Below are 14,354 nucleotides of genomic sequence, written 5' to 3' on the forward strand. Positions count from 1 at the left end.
CACGTCCGTTTGCCGGGACTCGTCGTGTTGCTAGCGCGTGCCTCGTATGTGCTGACTTTCGCACGAGACACTGAAGTAATTCGCCTCGACACCTTGGCAAAAATACCGCGTGCGATGTCAACGACACGTATCACTGCCGCTCCAGTGCCGTGTTCACCGCACCTATTGGAACAGCTGCAGTCTCTCGACCCTCTCCTCACTTCTTCCACCCCTTGCGTTCATTTTGCAGCAGTTCCGCGACGCAGTCGGTGCCGCGCCTGGGTACCGCTAGAGACTATGGTTGCCCGGAGGTCAATGCGACTGCAATCGAATTCGCGTAGGCGCGCGCGATACGATCCTCTGCTTGGCCAGCTGTGTTTATTCTGTTTACAACATGACAGCGACGGTATCTTTGAGGCTGGCGGACTGTAGCGCTGAGGAGGCATCGCCTCGACACAGCACGCGGCATGGCCGCACACACCTGCATAGGCGTGTTTATTTTGAACGATTACTGACCGAGATCTCTGGCAATGCCTGAAAAATGACTCTGGTGCCCCTTTCGTTTGCGTTCTCGTCGAACTCACGCGAGGCCTCTGAGCCTCACCGGTCTCGCGCAGTGCGGACAGTCCCGGTGGCGTGTCTTCTCTTTGAAAGATAGGACGCGAGTTGTTCGTCTTTTTCCAGATTTTATTATTCTCGAAGCCGGCGAAATCTGATGCGCCGCGCTTGTCGCCGGAAACACCCGAGGTTCGGTGTGTCTCCTCAGTCTGGGAACGTCTCACCGGTAGCGAGTCTATTGTGGGGGACGGCCAAGTCGCGTGTCGCATGCATTTTTTTCGGGTCGATGCTTCTAGTCCTGCGGCGTCTGCCCGCCCTTTTCCCTCGTCCGTCGTTTTCCGTTGTCCTGTGTCTCGTTTCGCGCGTTCTGATAGCTGTCTCCCCGCTGACGATCCTCGCAAAAACGCGTACACACGTGTGTGATCCAAGCAGTTGCCCTTCGCTCCGTGACTGTCTCCCGCATTGGGTAGTTTGCCTGCGTGCCGTTCACCCCGCGCCACCGCGTACTCCGCTTTCCGCGTTTCGCGTCTCCGCCCTCTTCACCGCCAGCATGGCTGCGCCGCAAAAGAATGGCGTCGATCTCGAAAATGTCGCGACCGTCGAGCTCCTGGAGGAGCTGAAGAGACGGTATGCGTGCTTGGCGAAGCCTGAAGGCCGCTACATCTTTGTCGGCGCGCCCGGCTCGGGCAAGGGAACTCAGAGTTTGAAACTGAAGAAAAGCCACTGCCTCTGCCACCTGAGCACCGGTGACATGCTCCGTGAGGCCGTCGCCATGGGCACGGAATACGGCAAGCAGGTGAGAAGGCAAGCAACGGGCTCCCGCTCTCGATTCAGTCAGCTGGACAAACAGACGACCTGCGCGATTCCGCCCTTGAGAAAGGATGCCAGAGGAACTAAGAGGAGACGGCGGGCGAGAAGAAGCGTCGTGCTGCTCGCAGCAACGGCCGACAGTCTCAGACATGCATGCGCATACCGGCAGCCGGGTTTAACAAAGTGGCGTAGATGCATACGTATATATATATATATATATATATATATATATATATATATATATATATATATATATATATATAGGCGTGCATGTAGATACATGTATGTATATATGCAGATATGAGTATAATGCCGTGCACCAGCCACAGCGTATCGGGGGCCACGGGCTCGGCGGCCGCAGGTGTTAGCCGCATGAGCGAGATGCCTGACCGAGGCGCACGCAGATCCGGAGGAGGGCGGACATCAGTTTTCTTCTCTTTGGGGTCTGTGCGTGTCAGGCGAAGGCCAAGATGGATGCTGGCGAGCTCGTCAGCGACGACATCGTTCTCGGCATGATCGACGAGAAGCTGAAGACTCCAGAGTGCCGGCGCGGCTTCATCATGGACGGCTTCCCGCGCAACGTCTCGCAGGCCAACGGAGTAAGGACTTTTCGTCCGCTTCCTCTCTGTGTTGCTCTCTCGTTGAGGAGTGTCTGTGCCTTCTAAGTGTCTGCTCAGGGAGTACCCGGTTGCCTAAGACTGCTTGGGTGATGAGCGACGGGCGTGTCAACCCTGTCTGTGTGTTAGATGGTCGTATGTGCAGCAGTCTCTCGTTGGTTTCTGCTGTCGTGCGCAGACGGGGTCGCGCCGTGCGTTCGCGTTGTTTGTGGGGTGGCGGGTGTCTCTCTTGTCGAGGGGCATCGCTCCGGGGCTGGCTCGTGACGGTGGCGGGCTTCTCTCTTCACAACACGGCGCGTTTTTTCTCGTCTCCTCGTCTGCTCCAGCTTGACAATCTCCTGAAGAAGAACAACCAGAAGCTGGATGGCGTCCTCTACTTTGATGTCCCTGATGACGTCCTTGTCGAGCGCGTGTGCGGTCGCCGCGTCCACCTGCCGTCCGGTCGCGTCTACCACGTCAACTATCACCCCCCCAAGGTCGCGGGCCTCGATGACGTAAGACTTAGTTTGATTGGACTCGCGCACCCCTTCCGTAAAGGGGAAACGCCTGTGTGACGGCCTGGGGCAACGGAAACGACGGCGGCTGCCTGGAAGGTGGAATTCCAGAGGAGGAGGTTCAGAGGGGCCGCCCCTCTGAACCTCCTCCTCTGGAATTCCACCTTACCGGTTCGCAGGGCAGCGGCCCTGCCTCGGGCGTCGCGGGTCATGGGACGCTGTCGATTCGGCGGACGCAGCAGCTTGCTGGAAATCTCATCCTTCGTCGCTTCAGGGATCCGGTGGCGTTTCTGCAGCACTGAGGCTAAACTGGGCTGTCGTCTGGGAAGTCAACTGCGGCGGTGCGAATCGACTCTTGCATGGAGGCCCTGTCGCGCTGGCCGCCCGGCTCAAGCAGTCTCTTTGGTTCATACCGCAGCATGCGTTTGGGCTGTGCATGGCGGGCAAGATGCTGCGTGAATGTGTGCGGCGCTCTAAGCCCACAGAGAGAGCGGCAGCCCGCGTCAAGAGTCCGCGTCTTCTGACGAAATGCGTGTCTGTCCTTTTGTCTAGGCGCTTGCGCGTGAGGCGTGCAGCCCCCGAAGCCCGCGGCGCTGCTGCTGAGGAACGGTCCCGGTAATGCGTTTTTCTCTGCTGGCCGTTGCAGTTGCAAAGTTGTGCTTTTTGCTCTGTCTGTCCGTCATCGCGCAGGTCACTGGAGAGCCCCTCCACCACAGAAAGGACGACAACGAAGCGACGCTGAAGAAGCGCCTGGCTGTCTTCCATAAGGACACGGTCCCCGTGATCGAGCACTACGCGAAGTTGGGTATGCTGTACAAGATGGACGCCTCGAAGGAGTCGACGGCTGTCACGAAGGAGATGTACGACTTTGTCGGCAAGCACCACAAGTCGTTCTTCGGTTAAATCGAGCCCGCTCCGTTGCAAAGAGCTATCTTTGGCGCTGCACACATAAGGACGCGTCTGCGGCGGCGGGACTTTCGACTCGCGCGCGAGTCCGTCTTGCCAACGCGATGCGCGATGATGTGTGCGGTCGTGGGGAGGGGTTTCAGTCAAACACAGGAGATACAGGAGATTTCTGAGGCGAGAGGGCAATACGAGAGAGATCCTCGGAGCGCGCTGCTCGAGTGTGTAGAGAAACAGCAACAAGCGGCACGTTGCCTGCGGGGTTGGACGTCTCGGCGTGGCGGTCGCGCAGCGGATGCTCCCAGAGACTCTTTTTTCTATAGTCTGGGAAAACGCAGCTTCTGGAAGGGAAGGCCAGCAGGCGCCGGGACTTTGCGACTGGGGGCCGCGGGCATGCGCGAAGCTCTCGGAGCGGCAGCCACTCCGGCTCCACTGACACACTCCTTTTCCACAGGGAACCCGGCGCGGAGAGGCCATTTAGGGGCGAATACGTGTGTCAAAGAATCATGCACAGTCGTTTCTTGATCACGCCTGGCGGCTCCGGATCCTCCCGCGCATGTAAAGTGTGCCTCGCGCTCGCAGGCACGACGTCCCGAGGTTAATGAAGTGCCCTCCCAGGAAAACGACTGAAGATTTTCAGACGTGGACGCCGCGTGAGAGCTCTTGGCGCTGCCCTGGGTTGGTGGAAATGTCTCTTGCCAAACACCGCAACAGTGCTCATGTTATCTAGGGGTCGGACCCGCTTGAACAGCGCCTTTTGTAATTCTGTTTTTCCATTGGCGTGTTTCGTGTCGGTGAACCCGAAAACCAGCTCCTCCTGCAAAAGTCTTGGTGAAAAACAACCTCTGGCGTCCACAAAAGAGGAGACGACGGGAGAAACGGCCCCCCACCGCGAGAGCATATTTACGCGTATTTAATTTTGCAGCTTGCTTGATCGCCAGAAAGGCGTGGCGATTGTTCGGCGCAAGCTGTGCTGTATACCGAGTTCTGATCATGAGTCGCACCGTCCGCTGAAGAAGTTTTCGCTTTGAGACTCACCGTGCAATCACCATGACCTCGCATGCACAACCCGGCATACGGCTGGACCTGAGGCATCTTCAGACAGTGAGATTGATCGCCCTATGACCGATTCACGAAGAGAGACACTTTGAGAGTACGGGTGGTACGTGGATGATCCACAAGCTTCCCACTGTCGCAGACGCATGTGGCTTTCAGGCTAGCTTCCCGTGTCCCCACGTGGGGATGGACTGGCTACTTGCTACAGGATGAGTGAATTGTGGCACTGCTGCTGAGTGCTGAACGTTTCCACGAACAGCTGCGTATGCCAGTAGGGACTTCGTGTGGATCAAGCCTGCGCGAGCGATCGCTTCGACGTTTAGTGTGGACGACAGCCGCAACAGGAAGACTTCAGTACCTTCGTTGAAACGTATCTCTGTCCATGGGCATCTCATTAGAGTCATAACATCTCGGCGGGCGCGGGAGTGGAGATCCCCAGTCAGCCCACCATCGAACCGTCCAACGAAAATGTCCTCCCTCTGCTAGCGCAGGCCTCCCCCTATTCCCCCCGAGTCTGGCTTCAGTGCGGGAAGCACCACGCATCCGAGAGGCCAGGCAATGGTACATCGCACAAATATGTACCTTGCCGTCCTTGTCCTCTGTCTGACCATCCATTTGCTCCCGGCTAAAGGTTTTCACACCCTGCTGAAGCACAGGGGAACCAGGAGGGGAGCGCGTGCTATCGTCTTTTGCGTACGGACGACCAGCGCATGCATGTACTGACAGAAGGTAGGAGTCGAATAGCTGCCTCAATCAACATGCTTCCGCCCCCTAGTGACCATTCTGTGGCAGCTTTCTTCAAAAAGGGTGCATGATTTCATTCTTTTCATAAAGAGTTTATTTCTAGTGGACGCACTACAGAGCCCTTCAATATTTACTCAGACTGAACCTTTTCCGCCAAGGTACTTCTAGATCAGACAGACGTCGGTTCTTCATGTGTGACTATGTGTTATCCCCGCGACAGCATGAATCACCTGACGTGCAACAAGTGAAATCCATCGGATAGAAAAGAAGCACATTCTTGTCAGACACTTGCATGGGTAGACACGCTTCCAACGAGTGCTAAAAAGTCGCTACTAAACGCCCCCGCTGGACGGAATGTGCACGTCCACTGAGTGTTCCTTCCTGTCCGTTCGCTTTTCACTCTCAGCTACTGACAAAGTGCGCTCCGGCGATGCAAGATATCATGTACAGTGCGCACCGAAGTCTGCGTGTTCAGGTATTGCAGGGCCCCTGCCGGGGCTCCGGCGAACCAGCATTCATCTAGGGAGACGGAAAATTCAAGAATTCCAGCCGCCCGGTCAGCGCCGCAGCCGTGGGTCCTCTCCTATATCTCCCCCCTTTCCAGGGGGTCGTTGTTCGTACTTTTGCATCTCATTTTCACGCATTTCGAATTCGGAGAAGATGGAAGCCGTCAATGACGGCTTACTGGAAAACGCACTATGCTGATCGCATGGTCCCGACGTCGGACCTCGTATCTAGACCCGCAGAAGCCTCTCTGCGCTCAACTATCATAAGGGACGCACTTTCAAACGTTCACGCAATTTGGAACCGAATCTGAAATCATGATGCGTGTGGTGTGCAGCAAGCAAAACACACGGTTCCAAGAGACAGCCGACCTCTTGTGTCACAGCAACAGGCCGCGCATCCTCACAGAAGAAGCGAACTGTCACGAAAACGTCCACATGCTAAGTATCATTCCCAAGAAAATTTCCCAGGTTCCTCACCTTTCCCTGCGAACACGACTTAGGGGCATTTAGGGTTAGGGGCTTTATTTTGTGTGTTCAGCCCTGCTTTCCATCTCTTCGTGCCCCCTTTCTTCCATTTCAATGGCATAAAGCTTGTGTCCTCGTTGATGAGCATCACGCCCCTACAAAGCAAGCCCCCCTTGTGCTCGCTCACGCTAATGAAACACCGGACGAACAACCAAGGGATGAAGCAGCAGGTGAAACTAATGGTGTCAGGAACGGTCGGCGACGGGGGAATGGCGCCCGCATACGCACGTGTCTTGTGTTAGCGAATCCGACGCTAGGGAGCCCGCGACGCGTCGAATATCAGACGATTCTCAAGTTCGTTCACCCGTCGTGTAGGCCGATGATCCTGCAGAGGCACACACGAAATACACATGCCGTCACAGTAAGGTATCACGCACAACGCAGAGGAAAAGCCCTCTGTCACATATCTTCTGCAGTTGTGAAAAATATCCACCGCACATTTAACTGCGCGGCAAATAAACTCGTGTGTAACCTATAGCATCTGCCTTGTAAGCGCATACCCCCCCCAAGAGGTAAGTCATCGTCCCTCTACGGTGGAAATGCGAAACACCTCCTATATTACAACAAAGCACGACCAAGACTGCCCGCGTTTTAGCACTTCCTGTCTATTCAGCACCCGCGTCATTTTGTTGGCTTTTCCAACGACCGATGCGGCTGAGGAAGTAGAAGAATCCCAGGCGATCGACGCTCATCAAGTCTCCAGACCGGCACCAAGCGTCTCCTTGGCGGAACGCATTGCGGTACACCATAGCCCGCGTAACGTCGTCGTTCACAAAACCCAGCCACTCTTCGCGGCCTGCGAGGCTCACAATCGCTTCGCCTGAAAAGCAATACACACATCGACCGTCTCAGAGAAACCTGTGTGAGTGAACACGTGCAGGCTCACAAGAGTACAGACACCATCATTCACATATTTACCTCGCAAATACGGAGGTAGAGCCGTACAACTGTATGCATAGGTATACATAAGCCTGCGCTGACATTGAGAAACGCGCAATAAACAACAGGCCGAGTATCGCAGAATCCCAGGAACTCCATCTGGTGCTGCCGCGCTTAAGAGAGTTCTCACCACGCCGCTGATCATCAGTGCTTCGCAACTCGGCGTCAAGGCACAAGCCTGTGTGCGGGCCTCGGACGATTTCTTGCTTCGGTTCGTCGAACCGCGCAAGTCGGGCTGTCCCACGTTCTCCTTGAACCGTATTTGGGATGAACCCACACGGGCCCATTTTGCCAAGAGAGTTGATAAGAGGAGAAGAAATCGGCCAGTGAGGTCGGTAGTAATGCTCCACGCACACCTTGAGATTTTCGCCTGCCTTCTGTTTCAATCGAGACCAGAAAAAGCAAGTCATTCCATGCCCCACACAACCTCGTAGATGGCGTGACGGAGAAGGGGAAGCGGTCCCAGCAGCTCCAGACGATCGCGCGGCCACCGTCGAACGATCGTCTTGGTCGCTCCCTTGCTGTGGACGTGGCTCAGAAAACAGGGTTTTCAGCATTGCCGGGCAATACGCGGTGTACGTACACTTGAACTGATCGATGTCTGTCCAAAAAGCGGTGGCCGAAGGCGGCACGCGACGAGGAAGCACAAGGCTGGCGCGGGCCTGAACTACGGCCGCAAAAATGGCTAGACCTCCACTTTCTTCTTGAATATCGAGCGGACAGTACACCACATCTTTCGCCGCTAAGTCCATGTGCCGCGCCCAGGTGATGCCAAACCTCATAACGGTTTTATCACTGAGTTTGACTGGTTCCAGCCGCTGGTTAACCTTCCTCACAGAGCCGCTGTGAGTTCCCTCGCTGTCGTACCCTCCTCTGCATTCCTCCACGCCTACAGTGGATGGAGACGGAACCGAGACGTAGGCGTACAGTGCAGGCCGGATGATGCATTTCTCGCCCTCCCCCACTTGGCCGCAAACTGCACAGGAGTAAGGCGCACGGCTGTTTCCACCGCCCCAGATGGCTGCCGGTGGTGCTTGGCGAGCCCGCGCCCGCTCAGAAGCGACTAATGCGTCGTTCGTATCTGCTATTCGTGACACCTCCGCGTCTCCTGGCTCGAGACACGCCCAGCAGAGGGGGGCGGACACGCTCGTTCTAGACGGGAGATTGAAGACCACGCCCAGAGATGGAGAACACGGAGGGAGCAGAAGGCCATTCAGGCTGCTGTGCCGCCTTCTTCCCGCGGCTCCAGGGGAAGAAAGCTGGAAACCCGATGCATCGCAGCGAAGCGTGTCTTCAACCGGTGAAACAGGCACGTCAGAACACCCCAACTCAAGTGGAGACCCGACACAGGCGACGCAGGCGCAAATGGCTTTCCGAATCTCTGCGATAAGATTCCGCTCCCGCGTGTTCGCGGGACAGCGCTCTGTCAGGGGGGCCTCGCCATACACAAAGACCGGAAAGGCGTCACTGTCAACCCCCGCTCTTCGAGCTTGCTTCTCTGCCTTCCCGTTTCCTTCCCCGCCGCACCATACGGGCACAAACGTTTTCTCCCATAGCGATCTAGTCGTTTTGCCGCCTGTCGATTGACCTGGCTCTCTCTCTTTCTCACCCTCCACCGTTTCTGCAAACGCAGCTGCACGCGCAGCATGCCCTTCGTCTTGCTCTGGCATGTCGTACAGCTCTCGCAGCGCAAGCAGCGTCTCACCATCAACAAATACGCTAGTGGGCTTCGCGGCCGCGAGGGCCTGAAAGAGTTTGTGGCCTCTGAGGTGTGAGGGAATCAGCGCGACAACGAGAGAGGCCTTGAGCAATCCAAGAAGCACGATAATGGACTCAATTTTTGTAGACATGAACAGGGCGACGACGCTGCCTTCTTGCAATGGGGCTCTTTCAGGGGAAATATCACCCGTCACACTCCTGTTCACCATGCCTCCGTCGTCTGAGCAGTCCTTAGCACTTCCGGCACTTCTCGACTCTGCAGGGCTCGGGACCATTTCCCAACTGTCCTTTCGCCGCTGGCCCTCTAGTCGCTCCAATGCCACGTGTTCTGCGTCACGCTGGGGTCTGCTTTCGCGTGCGGTTTTAACCCCCTTGTCCCGTTCGTTCGCATGTTCTGCGCGAGCTCTGGGGCTCGCCGTTTCCGTTGCTGCAGGGTTGACATCGAGTTTCTTCACGCCCTCTCGAAGGGAAGCCTCTAACGTCCCAATGCCTCGGCGATCTTTGTGTGCCCATACGGCGACGGCGTTGCTGCGCTCGTTCACACTGCGGTACGAGAGAGAAGCTTTCGTCTCGGGGCAGATGAGGAACGGGTGCTCCCCCCCATCCACTGCAGCATGTTGAACCCAGTCGGCAAGAGAGCATACACCAATTTTTGCAAGCTGTGTAACAGCTTCGTGATCCTGGAAAAAGCCTTTCCACCAGCGTTCCTCTGCTTCCTCCAAGCTCACTCCAGTATCAAGAAGCAGGCGGTCGCGATCTGCAGCGGAAATACTTACAAGTATAGGCTTGCAGCCCTCGAGGGAGCGAACGCGTGCAGCAAGTTTCCCTTCTTCCCTGTCGTCTCTCTTCTTCTTCCCAGCCCACTCTGATTCCCCTTCGAGCGACCACTGCGCCTTGCCACGCATGCCAGCCTCAGCAACATCGTCTGCGGCCGGCTCTCCTTCCCCCTTTCCAGAAGCATCCGCTTCCTCAAAGATTTCCCCTTCCGATACACCACGTAGTGTGTCGGATTCGTCTACGCCGAGACGGTTCCCTCTGTGTTCTCCCAGTCCATGCGTTGAGCAACAGGGGCCACCGACACTGCTTTCAATTTCACAATCCCCCCCGTCCGTCGCGCACATGCTCGCATCAGCCCCGGCTCCTGCAATTGAAGACCCGCCGCCTTGCTTCCGGCCTGGAGTTCCCAGCAGATTTGAGCCCGAGACTAGCGTCTCTGCTGTGAGACGCACTGGCGCCATCACAGACGACAAACATGCGCTATTCTTGATAGGGGAGGCGCCCGACTGAGTCTCGCTGTGCGAGGCAGGAGATGAATGGGGGGAATCCTCCTCCTCGGAGTGGCTTCCCGAAGCATCTGCTAGGGGGTCCATCGTGTGCGGACGACGCAGCAGCACCACCTGACGAGGTAAGACATACGAAGTCCTGGCCGGGCCAGTGGAAATCGACAGGACCCAAGAAGCGGAGCCGCGATCAGGAAACGAATCCACACCAGAAAAAAATGAAGATAGTGTGATGAAATAAGTTTCTTGTTGACGTCTTCGCAGTGCCGGCACCACAGCAAGGACAAGCCATCAACCGGAAATATACAGCAGAAGTCCATTCACTTCTATTAGAGTCAAGACAGAATTGAAGGCCACCAGGTAGTGGCGCTCAATAAGGAGCAGAGTTAAAGCTTGCGCAGTTGAATCAAGCCATTTTCCCTGTCGATAGCCCACATACAACTGGGCCTGTATGCGGATATGCAGTTCATGTGCAAGGACCTTCAACTCGCGAACGAGCGAAACCACTTTGCCACCATCAGTAAGGTAGAAGCAAAGGCACAGCAATTAAAGGCGTGACAAGCGAAGAAAACGCTATGGATTAAGAAAAGAAGAGCGCAGCGACCACCGGTTTTACCGTGTCGCAAATGCCTTGTTTGCGGTGACACACACTATGCTGCGCAGTTCCCTAAGACACTTTTTGGTAACGAGAACGCCCGTGACGCCTTTATCTGTTGCGGGTTAAAGTTTTCGGTCGGTACCTGCCAGCGTGACTCCGAGCAATCACACCTCAAACGACCTTCCAGCTTTGTGGAAACTTGCTGAGTTGCTCTATGGATGGGAATGAGGCTTTACAGTCTTTCCCTTCAAGTGACTCGTTGGCATGCCTCGCAAGCGACACGCGTCTACGCAGTTCTCCTCAATCGGCACCTGATTGATGGTACTAGAGGGACACAAGGAATTTCCTTCAGGCGATCGTTACCGCATGTAAGCGACGGGCCAACGAACTAGTGGAAGGTCGCATCTGAAAAAGCCGCCGTCACGTCGAGTAGGGCCGGGAAGTCGGAATCGCCCAAAACCTGGAGAGGGCCAGAGCAGATCTCTTCTCTGTTTTTCTCAGATGTGTTTGTATATTTCGCTACGCGTCTTCGCAGTAGCATTATTAAGAGTCTGTAACGCACCAGCAACGGAGATACGGCCGCCAGGCAAGTCGAGCCCAAGCTTCAAAAGGGCGGAACCGGGCCTCGGGTATCCCCGGGTGGAATCGAACGCAGCTCGCTGCGCATAACGGAACGCGGCGGTGCACAGGATATAGGTTCGCTCGCAGAACTTTGAATTCGTTCTGCCCTCACCATCGGTCCTTTAGACACGCCTAAGTGTGTTGACGAGTTCCATGTCTTAATCTACACGCAAGCGATGCCCGCGCTCAGATTGGCGTGTCCAACTTTCGAGGCAAACGACTGATCCATCGACGAGGAACGTTTGAGCCCGAGGGTGACGGTTCTGCTCGGTGTCAAAGTGCGGTTGGAAGGTTGCACATTCGGTCACACAGCTGCCCGTAGAGCGTGCGGAGCTATTTGTTTCGGCTGCAAGAGTTGGTGCAGCGGACAGACCAAGCACCAGAATGCTTGCTCTTTGCCACCTATGTTCCGCTCGGGAGTTACGTTTATCAGCCTTTGCAGCGGCTTTTTGGAAAATGTTCGCTCTCACGAGTGTGATGACACACTTAGCTTTCAAATTGATCGTCACGTTCCACGCGGGTGGTCTTTATTGAGACGTCGAGACCCAGCGCCGCCAGTATTCGTCACTCCTTCACGGCAGACGGCACTGATCACGTAAGGATTCAATTATCTGGTGGCCACATCATATATTTCACACCAGACGGTCCTGCCTTACCGTTCTAAGCTTTCTTATCGAAACTCGATGCATACGGGAGGCATTCCCTAGTGCGCAGTCTCTCACGCGGCGGTTGAGGAAGCAATCCATGGATTTCCTGACTTCGGAAGATACTCACGCGACATGACACGGCTACTGCCGCCTCCCTCGCCAGAAGAGCACGTCAGTCCCGACACGCAAACAATGTCGGCATTCATTCCTTTCTTCTACGGTGTTCGACCGGCAGTAGGGAAACGCTCCGATGGCGTCTTGGACACCTCCGCTAAACACACGTGGGCAGCTTGCGGGCTCCCAAGCGGCGTCTGATCCATTGAAGAGTTCCCGTTTGGTTGTCGAGGCCTAGGGACCGCGATGCAAGTACAGTGCGCGTCGCGGTCGGTGGGGGGAGGGGGGGGGACTACGGACACAGCGGCCATTGCGCAGATGACAACGCTACCATTGCGCGACGAAAGAGGTGACATAATTCAGTACAAGGGTTTGATCCCTATTACTCAGCCAGTTTAAACAGTAGAGAGTGAGATTCCAACCTCCAACGACCCCTCGACCCCCGTGAGCCCTTTCTCTACTTCCAACACAGTTGCACCTTTGCTTCGGTTAGTTACTCCTGCGTAGGTTGTAAACTGAGGGCACCATCGGCGAATGAGAGCCATCGCATAACCAAAAATGTGTTCACGGTATACTAGGCGCTTGGGGTAGCTAGGAGAAAAGGAAGACAGTGCTGATTTCGTTTGCTCCAGCGCGGGCCATGAGAAGTCTGCGGACTTGGCTTCTCCAGAGATGAAAGGCGCCACTCTGACTATTTGGGGATGGAATACAAGCCAACACCCTCAGCAGAAAACAACACTGAGTCGCAGAGAAGCGGCAATTTTCGGCTCCAGTCCAAGCGCTTCACTTCGCCCACTATGCAATCGGGCAGCAGGAGGACTACATGCAGTGGGGTCGTTCTGCAGCACGGTACAAACTCGTTGATTTTTCGCAGGCGGATGAGCTAAAGGGCACCATCTTCGTTCCTCAGCTAAGGGTAGGCAAGACGTGATGAATAACGCAACTACTGCGTCACGTAAAGAAGACCTGTGAGGCGGGCGCACGGATGTCGTGACACGCTCGCGCTAGGTCTGTGCGCTCGGCTGAAACGCTTACTAGCGTAAGCTTCGCATACGGTCGGTAGCAGCTAAAGGATCCATACGCTTGTCCGCTCGGTGAAGTAAATAATCTAACCGAGCTATTACATTTGGATTCTATAGGTAGGCGGCAATGGTTCTGAACAGTGTCTCTGCCTTGTCGTCTACCTTGTCTTGGGCGCATGCAGCCTCGATGTGGAATACCGTATTTATCCACACAAAAAAGAAACACTCCTCGCAAGGATGCCGATCCTTCCTGCAATCATGACCTCTGAGCGCTCGGAAGGTTGAGTACGCACAACATTGTAATATAGTATTGTCTCTTGACAACGCGTTTGACCTGCCAATCGTTGTGCGGACGGAGCCAAAAGCATCTGCATGCAGGTGCGGAAAGTCGGCCTGTCGTCAAGCTGTGACCAGAAACGTCGGAAAGGCTTCGACTTCTGATCTCGACTCAACAAGCGAGCAAGCATTCTCTCTGGTTCCTTGCAGACATGAAGAAAGCGGCTTAAAACGTATTGTATCATAGTCGCATTCCTGAAGCAGTTCTGCAGTGATGTGGTTTGCGAGCCTGATATGTTCTGGTGACCTCGCAGGCACCTGCCGTCTCCGACTGTGATTCTCCTTCTCGTAGGCAAATCGTCAGTCGCTCGGCTTTTTTCTTTGGCATGTTCCTGCACTCTTGTCAGCAGATGATTCTGTTTTAAACACGCAGGGGCAATCCGAGTATGCTTTCTGTCTCCTGCAGTCGAAGCGTGAATAAATTTCCCTCTCTGGACCTTCCCACGGCTTCGCCGCTGCCTACCGCGTCATAGTGGACATGAAAGAGGCTTGGAAGACCATACGAGCTCTAGAACTGCCTGCTTTTCCGTCCATCCGTTGTATCACACCTCGTCCGTAGGAGCGAACCGCATCGAGGGCAGGTGTGCGGGGGCTTACAAGGCTGACGACGCCAGTCCCGGTCGACACATTACAACTCAGTTTCCTCTCTTATCTTCTGTCATCTTTCGGTTTAACGCTTTCCATGACTTCGTCGTTCCTGCCAGTTCCACTGCCACGACGTCGGCGACCCGTTTGTTTGCCACCGTACCAGTTCCTATACCTTTTGTTTCCATCCATGCGTCGTGTATAAATTGTATCCCTGTTCGGGTAGGCCGTTTCGAGACGGTAACGCCGCCCTCTCGAAACATGTCTGTTGATTTGCCAGGTCCACGCACGTGTCTGCACC

The 14,354-nt window shown here is 55.4% G+C and overlaps 2 protein-coding genes across 2 annotated transcripts; one reads left to right on the forward strand and one right to left on the reverse strand.

The window, feature by feature from the left end:
• Positions 1–1,087: 1,087 nt before the first annotated feature.
• Positions 1,088–3,361, forward strand: BESB_061800 (putative adenylate kinase; the record flags this gene model as incomplete). The annotated part of the gene is made up of 4 exons (XM_029364594.1): positions 1,088–1,333; positions 1,806–1,946; positions 2,291–2,458; positions 3,149–3,361. 4 exons carry the CDS (start codon positions 1,088–1,090, stop codon positions 3,359–3,361), a joined length of 768 nt encoding a protein of 255 aa, XP_029219302.1.
• A 3,436-nt stretch (positions 3,362–6,797) lies between these two features.
• On the reverse strand, positions 6,798–10,220 carry BESB_061810 (uncharacterized protein; the record flags this gene model as incomplete). The annotated part of the gene is made up of 2 exons (XM_029364595.1): positions 6,798–7,012; positions 7,262–10,220. The coding sequence occupies 2 exons, from the start codon at positions 10,218–10,220 to the stop codon at positions 6,798–6,800; spliced, it is 3,174 nt and encodes a 1,057-aa protein (XP_029219303.1).
• Between the last annotated feature and the right edge of the window lie 4,134 nt (positions 10,221–14,354).

The sequence above is a fragment of the Besnoitia besnoiti genome, chromosome V, assembly GCF_002563875.1.
Source record: "Besnoitia besnoiti strain Bb-Ger1 chromosome V, whole genome shotgun sequence".
Classification (NCBI taxonomy): domain Eukaryota; phylum Apicomplexa; class Conoidasida; order Eucoccidiorida; family Sarcocystidae; genus Besnoitia; species Besnoitia besnoiti.